This window comes from Ailuropoda melanoleuca, chromosome 8 (assembly GCF_002007445.2).
Source record: "Ailuropoda melanoleuca isolate Jingjing chromosome 8, ASM200744v2, whole genome shotgun sequence".
NCBI lineage: Eukaryota > Metazoa > Chordata > Mammalia > Carnivora > Ursidae > Ailuropoda > Ailuropoda melanoleuca.
The window spans coordinates 94,144,674-94,155,918 of NC_048225.1; the positions used below are offsets into that span (position 1 = coordinate 94,144,674).

General features: G+C 44.5%; 1 protein-coding gene across 1 annotated transcript; it reads right to left on the minus strand.

The window, feature by feature from the left end:
* Positions 1-1,067: 1,067 nt before the first annotated feature.
* Positions 1,068-6,932, minus strand: SERTAD4 (SERTA domain containing 4). The gene is made up of 3 exons (XM_002929012.4): positions 6,758-6,932; positions 5,474-5,589; positions 1,068-3,576 (listed from the first exon to the last, which is right to left on the minus strand). Exons 1-3 carry the CDS (start codon positions 6,930-6,932, stop codon positions 2,815-2,817), a joined length of 1,053 nt encoding a protein of 350 aa, XP_002929058.1. The 3' UTR covers positions 1,068-2,814.
* Positions 6,933-11,245: the final 4,313 nt, after the last annotated feature.

Below are 11,245 nucleotides of genomic sequence, written 5' to 3' on the forward strand. Positions count from 1 at the left end.
GCCTTGGCCACCTGGAAAAATCAAACTGAGTATCTTTTTTGTTGTTGTTGTTTTTTAAATTTTTATTTATTATATGTTACTGACCATACAATACATCGTTAGTTATTGACGTAGTGTCCCATGATTCATTGTTTGCGTATAGAAAACAATGGTGATACAGGCTCCTACGAGGCCCTAAATGCTCTCATACCAACAAAAGGAACGTTCTTATTTGGATGGATGTTTAGGGGGGTTTTCAGGGGAGTGGGGACGAGGCATGTCTTTTGGTATGCTAGAAATGTCTTAGAGACAAAAACTCAATGACTAAAAATTACAGATTTTAATGCTGCTGAATTCAAAGGCCCCTAACCGGCTAGCAGAGCAGCTCAGCGGGTTCTGCTGAGCAGACGCCTGAGCCCGCAGCTCAGGTGAGTGCCGTGGAAAATCACCAGCTCTGTCCTTTTACAGCTTTGGCCATCAGGAGGAACATCATCTGATAATGCTGGGGGCTTCTAAAAAGCAAAAGGATGTCATTTCTTTCCTATTTAAATCTCTAGGACGTATTACATTCATAATAAGAATGTTACCTTTGACAATTAAGCTCCCAACTAGCTTTCTCCCTTGATCAAATAAAATATTAGCCTCTAAGAATAACCTTCATACAGAGTTGTATGGAATACCACCAGCAATAATCTATAGCTGTTTGACCATTGACATACGTGTCCTCCTTTTGACAATTTGACATTTCATAAAGCAATCAGCCAGGATTCATTCAGTATTTATGTTATACTTTTTTTTTTTTTTGGTCAGAAACTTTGTAAAAATGAAAAATCTTTAGATCCTTTAGGATAACACCTTCTTGATAACCAACCACATCGTTTATGAACACTGGCTTCTTAATCCACAAAACCTAACTCACAAGCTAAGACCACTCCAAAACACCTGTCAGGTTGACCTCTTAAAGCAGTCTCTCATTTTGAGAACCCCTGTGTGGCCACTGCCCCCTAGACATTTTGAGTTTTTTAAAGGAGAAAGAGCAACGGAAAAGAGAAACATTGCCGACGATCATTCAAATAAGAAAATCTTCGTGAATTTTGATCATTTTAATAAATATATATCAAGAAAACCTCACTTTATTACAACACATTCATATACAAGCATCTACCATCTAAGTTTTCAACATCAAATGTTTATCAAATATTGAAAATAAAGGACAAAACATTACTAGACTATTTAGCCATAACACAAGAACATGTTTTAAAAATTGGTCCTTGTGGACATTGTCCAAATGACGACCCTACTCATACACTGTATGAATGAGACCTATATTTAATATTAACAGCAATAATAAAAAAGCTTTATCTTGGAGAAACTGGGAGGACTTGCTTATTTCCTCCGTCTGGCATTTGGTTCCTGTGAAGTATTGTTTAAGGAGGCCCAAGTCAATTAGCAACCTTGGAAATTGGAATACAGTTTAGCAGGAGTTGGCTGGAGTAGGAGGACGGACGGTCAGAGGGGCACTCTGAACACTCTTGCAAATGTACAAATTAAAGAAATCATTGAGAACACTGTTGACCAAATACATGGTAGCTATTGCCAACTGAGTCCCATTTCTCCAAAATAACTTCCCAAAAACTAAAGTCTTTACATTCTTTAAGATAAAACCTTATTGATCACATCATTTATTAACATTGTGCTTCTTAATCAACAGCAAAAGTCATATATAAAAAACCACATGCTTTTATAATCTAAACGTGTGAAATGATGCAAAACAGATTAAAGTATAACGCATGCCACTGGTTCATGAACTTCATCGGACAAGAAAACAAAACAAAACAAAACAACCCCAAACCCAAAAACCCCCAACCCCAGCAACAGACCCGTTGCCATAGAAAAGCTCAAGCAGCTTAGTGCTGGTTTCTAACAGCTCTATTGTTTCCCCCATCCCTTTCTAAAAATGCCAAATCCAAAAGCAATTGGGCATCAAAAACAAAGGAAGAGTACAGATGTTGAATCAAAAGTTGAACACAACAGTTTCGAAGTGAACGGTTTCCAAACAATATCGATCCACCCTGTGTTATTTTTTTTTCCTGTTTGTTAAATCCCTGCTGTAACTCTGATTTATCCTTAATTTTCACATTGGCAAAAATTAAGATAAAGTAAGGCACCAAAAATCGCCCTGTATAACACCTCTCTAACTGCCTCATCACGCATCACAGGCAAGCCAGGAACTCGCAGGGATTACCCTTCTACACATATTGTTGATTGCCACACCTAGATAGGTGTTTCATTATGTTACATCCTATTTTCATCTGTCATGCAAGACTGTTCAAGACAAGTCCTTAACGGCACGGTGAAGCCACTTCATCTAGCTCCCTGTCTTCAGTCTTTTATTCAGAAAAAAATACGGTATCATAGATAAGCAGCAGACATCCTTTGTTGGTTATGTTGCTTTGCTCACCAACTACCCACCTAATTAATTGGCACACATGTTGCTGTTTCTTGGCTAGTGACAGGCTCCTGGGGGTCATGGAAAGATCACAAGGGCACCTTGTCCCCCAGTCTGATCTACTGACCTTTTCTGTGAGAAAACGAAGGTATACTTTTAAGCATTAAGTCAACTGTTTTCTTGGTAACCTCACCACATTTACAAGTAGCTCGCTGATGACTACTGGAGAGATGTCTGCGGTCTGCTCTCCAGGCATTAAAACGACGTGGCGTGTTCATGGCATAATTTTATCAGTTGTACAAAACTATAAAATCCATTCAAAATAAAATTTATGAGAGCTAATTGATCATGCTGGGCATGCTTCCGAAGTTCGGTGAGAAGATGGCTCATAGTTTATTCCCTTTGCCACAGCACGGCTTGTTACTTGGTGAAGGCTCCTTTTTCCTTAAGGACTTTTTCCAAGACTCACTCACATTGCTTTTGTCATTATATCCAGTCTCAAAATAATCATAAAATTGGCCTTTGCACTCAAAAGCAAGGTCGTTTCCCACAGGTTCATGGCTTAGGGGGCCACCATCCCTATCGGTGTCATTATTTGCCTTCTCATCACTGAATGTGGCCTTTTCCTGAACACCTAGTGACCTGACATTAGTGACAAAGATTTCATTGGCGGGTACCTGGCCATCACCCTTGTAAACAGGTGCGCTGCCTACATCGAAATCCACCTGGTGGGAACAACTTGGTAAAGGCAGAGGGGGGGAGGAAGAGGAAGACGAGGAGGAAGAGGGGGCAGTGGTGGAGGCACTTCCGACACTAGCATGGACAGAAAGGGGTAGGTTTAGGTAGTGACCACCACATTCTTGGTAAAAGCAGCAGGCATGGAACTTCTCACACTCCTCTTTGGCCATCCGCGGTCGTTTTCGGTAAGGGCAGTCTTGAGCCATAAACCACTCTTGGGTAGAGGCGCCATTGAACGAGCAGGCAGGAAAGCACCAGTTATTCTGCATGATAATTTCACCATGGATCCGTTTCATCAAGTTGTTTATAAGGACAGATCTCCGGAGGTACACTTCAGGATCATCGATAAACTTTAGCTTTTCTAATGACATATACAGGATATGGGCTCGTTCCTCAAAAATCGAGATGGTCTAAAAATGAAAAAAGGAAGAGAAAACTTAAGAGGATATGGGCTATGTAAACATGCAATCACAGTATATTTCTTTCCGGCAGTTGCTGGATCTGGGAATGCTGGGGTCCTGTTTCTTCCAGGTTCATTTAGGGATGCTGTCCCTGGTGCTGCTAACATCCCGCCCTTCCCGCCTTGACAGTGTAGTCAAGCACCTGGGAACTGGGTCCCAAGGCAGACCACAGCAGGGACAGGTCAGGTCGTTTGAGCTTCTGTGGCCCAGTGAGGGAGATGCCGAAACACACAACACTCATCTGCTCTGCTAGAACTCAGGGGAGCAGTTTCTCCGGAGGGCAGAGAGGTAGTAACGAGGCGCACAAGGAGGGGTTCTCAGTTGCTGGTTATGTTGTTTCTTGATCTGGATGCTAGTTACAGGGATATGTTCACTCTGTGAAACCCATCAAGCAGTACTCTTAGAACACTTGAAGTTTTATGTGTGTGCATACTAACCCATGCGCCCGCACACACATATACATACTCATGTATATGTCGGTTAAGTGTCTTCTGAAGGATGTCAAAATGCAGGTCATAGGAAGTCTACTTCAAACCCTGGCCAGGAGCATGAGAGCGGCGTTCAGTACTGTCCCTCTGGCTTTCACACTTGCAATTATCCTTACTTGATTGAGGGACAACAATAATTGAGGCCCTGAAAGGCTCTGTCAGTGGAAGGGGCAAAGCAGTCTTCCTTCTGGGGCCAGGCAGGAGGAGAGATACAGGGAGGAAATGGGAAGACTCACTTCTGAGTAGTGTGATACTATCACTGGGAGATGACTGGTACAAATCCAGCAGCCACTCGGAAATGGCTACAACCATAACACAGAAATGAAAGAGGAAATAAACTGATTATGTTTGGGCGACCAGCTCTTCCAGGTCATTAAAAAAAAAAAAAAAAAAAAAAAAAAAGCCACCTGGTAGCATGACCTGAGGAACTGTGAACAAAGCCAGCCCAGGCTAACCAAAGGCAGGAACTATACATTCAGAGAAAAGCCCAGCACCTGTCAATGCATGTCGACATCTTTATGAGCAAGGTCAACGTAACACCTGACCGACAGGCTTGTGGGGTGGCAAGGAGTGGGGGTAAGAGGAGACACAGACGAAGATGAATTGAAAAATTAAAAACCCTCTCTGCATCTCAGACAACTATGGTCGGGGTTACACCCTCCTTGATTAAATCTGTAGATAGTTTTTAAAGGAAGAGAAACATAAGGAAAAAGAACTGGTATTTGAAAAGCTTAGGTGGCCAGTTTCATACTTCTAGGCACTTCCTGGATCCCATTATTTTCTTCTTAACCATGCAAAAGAGTTAGATGTGGTCTTTTCTAGGGAATGAATTACATATTTTAACAAACTACACCTATGTGATAAGTGTACAAGGAAGTGCGTGTTTCTACTTGCATCCACACATTCAAGGGATAGTGAATCTACCTCTAAGGGGTCAAGAGAGGCCCTAGGGAACGGCTCCCAGGTGGGCACACACAGAAGGGCTTTGGCCTTGGGACCTAGAGTGTGGGGAGGGGGGAGATGTCAGGAAAGAACAGTACATTTCGGTACACAGGTGAAAACATGGGACTGCTCATAACCACTAACACAACTGGAGAACAATCAAGTCATTTGTAAAAAAGATGTTCCTTGGATTATATAATTTTGTTATTTCTGGGTAGAGGAGCTCCTGCTGGCTCTTTCTTCGACTACTTGTGAAAATAACAGAGGACCCAAAAAAGTGACAACGATTAATATGGTTCTGCTGAGAAGTGGCTCATTTCCATTACTTGGGTGGAACAATTTAATTTCTGGAAATGGATCAAGCAACTAAGTATCTTAAACTCTTAATAAAAATAATGACTATTAAAAAAACATACTTTATGGCTACAGCTGCTGAGTGGTGGGTGAAAATCCTCTTCTTCCACATACTTCCTCTTAAAGTATGTGATCTTGGATGTTGTTATAGGATTTGAAATTCCCCTGTAATGTGATCCTGTGGTAATAAATCAGATATGACAAATGACATGCGGTTTGCCAAAGGTTCTCCAAACAAAATACTTTCCTTTAATTTCCTTATAGAAGATAACTTGGCTACATATCTGCCTGTACATGGGATGATTAAAAATAAACATTTGTCTTAATATTTGCTATCATACAGAATTCTGCGACCCAGGCTAGGCCAGGATTTCTAGGTAGTCATAAAGGAAAATGATCTACGTCAGCATTTACGAAATACTCAGAATCTTAATTCTAGGCACAAACAGCAAAATTCAGAAAGGGGAGGATAGTATCGATTCAAATTGTTTAATTAAGTCCACTGCTCAAATGTATACATCTTTAACTGTAAGAACTAATAACCAAATGACTTTAAAATGTTATCGGCTGTGGGTAAGAAAGCAAATGACTCTCTGCACATCAGAGTTATAATAGTCCTCTTTTCAAAATATGAAATTAAAAAAATTTAACTTAAAATTTGAGTCCTTTTTTACTCTTTCAAAAATGTAACATGTCAACCATGGATTAAAGTAGGGTCTAATTTTGAAAGAAAAGAGCTTTTAATCCCAAATGAACTTCAAGGAGTACATAGCTTACATTTTAGGGTTTTTTTTCTTTAAAGTAGTACTACACAAAAAATCCGAGGAACTTACCTTAGAATAGAAGAATAAAGAATCAGGAAGAACATACTTCTGTATTTAAAAAATTTTCCCTCTGAATGCGAAGGCCAATTGTGTGCTTAATAAAAAGAGGAGACACACAGCTTCTGGCCCAAAGTGCAGAGTCCTTTATGTCTCGGGGGATAAAGATGTCATTGTCAAGCTCACCAGGGGTCGTGTAGCTCTGAGAGAACCATGCGGTTCCACAGGGTGAAAAACCAAAACCCAAACTCAGGGTTTCAAAAATCTGGTTTGGTTCTTTTATAAATATAGGTGGCACGACTTACACGTGAAGCAGCAGAAATGTCGACTCAGGTTTGAATGCAGTTTAAGTCATCACCTCTGACCCTCTCCCTGGAGCCCCGGACTCACTTATGAGAGATGAACAGACAGCCTGGGGAGTCCCTGGAACAGGAGCTCTCTCAGCTCAGAAGGGTGCCCCAGACACTAGTCTGGCTGCAGAGCTGCAGAAGGCAGTGGGGGGCGGGGAAGGTTCAAGGGCAGTACCTGCCAGTGGGGGACCGGCTCCCCGGTCTCCCTGCAGAGGAGCCTGTGCTGGCCCAGGGGGGCTCGGGCCTCCGTAGCTGTCAGCCTCCCATAGTGTCTGGTACCCAGCAATTTCAGCAGCTCCTTCCGAGACAATGGGCTCGCAGAATCTATTCATGGACAGAACCAGAGTCATCTCTNCCCAAAAATAAAAAAAAAAAAAAAAAAAAAAAGAAAGAAAAAAAGAAGGAGAACGGCCCTAATCAAGAGTCAGCCAGGGGATGGCCTTCACATTTTCATTCCTTTGCTTTGGGAAACTTTTACTTCTCGGTCCTCTCCTTCACCCTGAAACATTTTATTATTTTTTCAAAGAAAACCTCAGCAAACTCTCTTGCTGCTCTTAGCTCAGCCTCTGTGTTCAGCAATCTGCATTTCATGGGCGGTTCTTTAAAATCCCATTTCTTATTGTTCTCAGATTCCCCTCAGCCCTCTTTGAGACAGCTGCTTTGCCTCCTAGACACATTTTCCCCCTGACCTTCCCGCAGAAAATGTACCGCTAAGAGGCAAGTCCAAAACCCATGCACTTCCTTTCTATTAATAAGGCAAAATCAATTTTCTAGTCAATCCCCCCGAGAGTCTCCTTTGATGCAATCCGCTAATCAATCAAACAGGAAGGGTGGGGAGGCCAAAATCTCCACCGTAATCCCTACTGCGGCTCGGTGGGCTTGGGGCTGTGCGGCTGCCCCCTCCTTCTCTCCTTTCCGCAGGGCCAGTTTCTCTACAACATTCTGGGGCTCCCTCCACTTTCTTCTCCCAAAACGAAGCAGACAGAGACACACTTGGTAGTTGTTTCCACCAGCCCTGATCGGCCTGAACTGGATCTGCCTCCAGTCAAAACACTGTAAGATGAAGACAGAAAATTGGCTCCAGTTTCAAGCCGGGAGTCGCAGCCCCACAGGAGCCAAGCACAACAGCCACGGAGCAGGCAGAATATTAAACAGGAGCCAGGGCTTGAGGGCCAGAGGCAGCCTACAACTCTTTCCTCGGCAAGGCCCAGGCACAAGGCAGGAACTTTCCAAGAGGCACCACACTGCGGCCCTCCTCTCCAGTTCACGCCCCTGCCTGGGGCCTGCGGGGAGACTGGGAGCCTCTCTGCTCCGTGATGCCCGCGGGGCTCCTGCATGACTCAGGTGGTGTGGGCCATTTCCACTGGGGTGCAGGGTCTTCACCTGGTCCCAGCTAAGGTTCAAGGCAGGGTCAAGGGTGAGTTGGGAGGGGCGAGTTTGATTCTCTGGCAAAAAGACCAACGGGCCAGAGATCAGTGGTGACAGCAGAGAAGCCTCTGCACCTTATTAACCGCTGGTTCCTTTTACAAGACCTGAACCTCCACTATCCCACTTTGCCATTTAAAGAACTGTCACAAAGAGTGATGTCAGGCCTGCTTTCTGAAGATCGATTGTCTTTCAAATATATGCTAAGGGTCTAGTGCATGCTTTCTTCTTCAAATTACGCAGCTCCTAACGTTTTTGGGAAAGGCGAATCCACTGCTGTCCAGCGAGAGATTATGATTACCTATGTGTTCTAACAAGGATCCACTTCCAGGTACAAGGAGGAAAACCACCAGGGGAAGGGGAAATAGCTTCACTGAAGTGACAAGATTCTTATGGCTAACAGCAGCTCTTGGCAGCAATGACTCCATCCTTTACCCATCCTTCTCTTTGAGATCCTAATTTCCGTACCAACCTCACCGAAGGATGAACAGGGGAAGTGTCCGTGTCAGTGGCTGGCATGAGGACCCAGCTGATTTGGGCTGCTAACCCACCTACCCCTTTCTCTTTTAAAATGCCCCCCAAAGAGGCACCAGCCAGGGACTCACTGCAAGTAAAACCTTATTACAAAAAAAGAAAAAAAGAGAGAGGTTCGATTATTCTCTAAGAGGAAATGGTGGGACATGCCATTTATTTTGCTCTTGAGTCATCAAAAAATTTACACTACATTGATTTGATAAACTAAGCTATTCTGTCTATCACTCCTCAAACTCGGCATCCAAACAAGGTATCAAACCTCATGATAATTTATTCCCTGGGAGACTCTCATAAATGGTCTAATTTCTTAACCTATTATACAAGACAGTTTATCAGTAAGTGCTATTGCCAGGAGCTCATGAATTACAGCTTTTTTGTCAGTAGCCTTCTCACTGACTGCAACATCATTTTCCAGCTTGAAATTCACACTCACTTTTGTGCTGGATTCTGGGAATAGGACCCAAGCTTTTTGTCTATGCTGAACTTTTATGACATAAAACCAGAGGAGGTTGACAAATCCACGCCCCTTAAGAAAGTGAAGCATTTGTAGGCCCCCTAGAAGCCATTACCTTTGTTTAATAGGACATTATATGGGCCCTGTGCTATTTTATGTTCCTAAGAGTTTGTTTCCATTTTAATGACTTATTGTTGTAGCTTTTTTGGTTGTTAAGGATTTCAGGGTTTCTATTTGTTAGTATTGATTCCAGCATATGAAATCCTATCAGGATGCATCTGAACTTGAAACACAGCATAGTCCTTTTACCTTGGCTCTTTCTTTCCATTACGATATCTGATTTCTCTTAAGTTTTTCTTTCTGGAACTGGAAACTTTTACACACAAACTCCTAAGCCAGAGAAGCTCAGTGCCACAAACGATATTTCTAAGTCTCAACAAAACAGGAATGACTCCGGATTATTTGGGAGTGGGGAAGAGATTTTGCAGTTGAGCCTTTCTTTCTAGTCTCTTGAGAAATTATGCCGGGATGTTAATAAATTAAGAAGGCAAGTTCCACATTCGTGAAGCCCTGGGAGTGTGTGGTGCCATGCACCAATGTTTCACATGATTCTTCATGTGTATTATATGTGCAGATCCAAACCGTCATTATTCTCTGTATGACGAGATTTACGTTGTAATTCTGCTACCGAGTTCAGAAGTTAAAATCCACGTGATGCTAATATTAGATATAACCCCAAAGATGTACATTTATGGTAAAATTTGTGTTTTTTTTTTAAACATCAGAGGTGAGTAGAGTCAAAAGAAGGCTGTTTAAGTGTGTTTGGTCTATACATGGGTTTTAAAAAAAAAATAACCTCCCATGCCCAGGATCCGGCATATCTGCTCTGTCACCCACTAGAAGTAGTGCAATGACACCTCAAGCATTCCCAGAAGGCTGAGGGCTAAATGTCATGATTTTCCAGCAAATATTCATCGTAAAGTTACCAGGCGTTGCTATACAATTTGGTTTTTCCAGATGAGTTAGGCTTGTTCTTTCCTGAGAGCCATTCTAATGCTAATAGGAATGGCTGGCACACAGAACAGGCTAGCTAGGTTCAGTGGCACCTTGAATCTAACAGGGGCTTCTGGTCATTCTTTGCCCACCCCTCCCCCCATCCCTCACTGGAAATTAGAGAACATTAAGAGCATTATAGCCGTTAGAGATCTGATTCCCACACTGAAACGCAGAGCCGTAAAGGGCTGATATTTCCAATGCACCTTTGGTGCTGCCAGTCTTCAATGTGCTGCCCAGGTGCAATCAAGCCCCTGACCTCGACGCTGTGCTTAACAAGATGCCAACAGCTCGTCCAGCTGCTGGTGGTGGTGATGGAAGGGGCTGAATGGGTGGAAGAAAATCCTTCAACCCGTCTAAATAGACAGATGTCGCTTTTCTGCCAGTCCCTGCAGTACACCTGTCTGCCCCGGGAAGTGCGTTTCTCAGCTGTAGCTTCGAGAGGCCAGGAGCTTTAGGTCAGGTCCTGGGGCTAGGAACGCGGGTGCTGGGCCTGAAGGAGAAGATGGGGTGTACGGGTGTCCGAGCCCTGGCGCCAGGTCTCCCCATCCCAGGCCCAAGACTGGGGTCGTGAGGTTTGGAGAACCGAACCCCTGCCGGCACCGCGTCTGGGCTCCCGCACAGACACACCCCCAGGGGTCGGTGCCGCTGCCCCTGGGCCCCTTCCCAGGTAGCGAGCGGAGCCCTGCCGGCCGCCGGCCGCAGGAGAAAGTAAACAACACCCCAAGTGTCTGGGAACAAAGGCAAGTTGTCTTTCCACGGTGCCGGAGCCGTGCGCCTCTCCTGAAGAATAAGAGCTATTATTACTCTTTCTTTCTTTTCTTCTTCTTCTTCTTCTTTTTTTTTTTTTTTAAAACAAGTTTCCTTCTAAGGGAAATAAACACCAAAGGTAGGATTCCAAGGAAATGACTCACGGCGGCTGGCAGGGCTCTGGCGAGGCTGGCCCGGGCCCCGCGCTCCAGCCCGCAGCAGATGCCTGCCCGGCCCTCCCTCCCTCGCCGGCCCAGCCCACTCGGAGCCCGCGGCTGCGGGAGCGTCCCGCGCGGCCGTGGGACACGGGCGCCGGGGGACAGCGCCCGCACCTCCCGCGGGCGTCTGCCCTGTCCGCGCCACCCTGGGCCCGGGGGCAGCCTCTCTCCCCCGCCTCCGTGGCCCCAGCCGGGCACTCAGGAAAGTTGCTAGGGCCCAGGAGGCGGG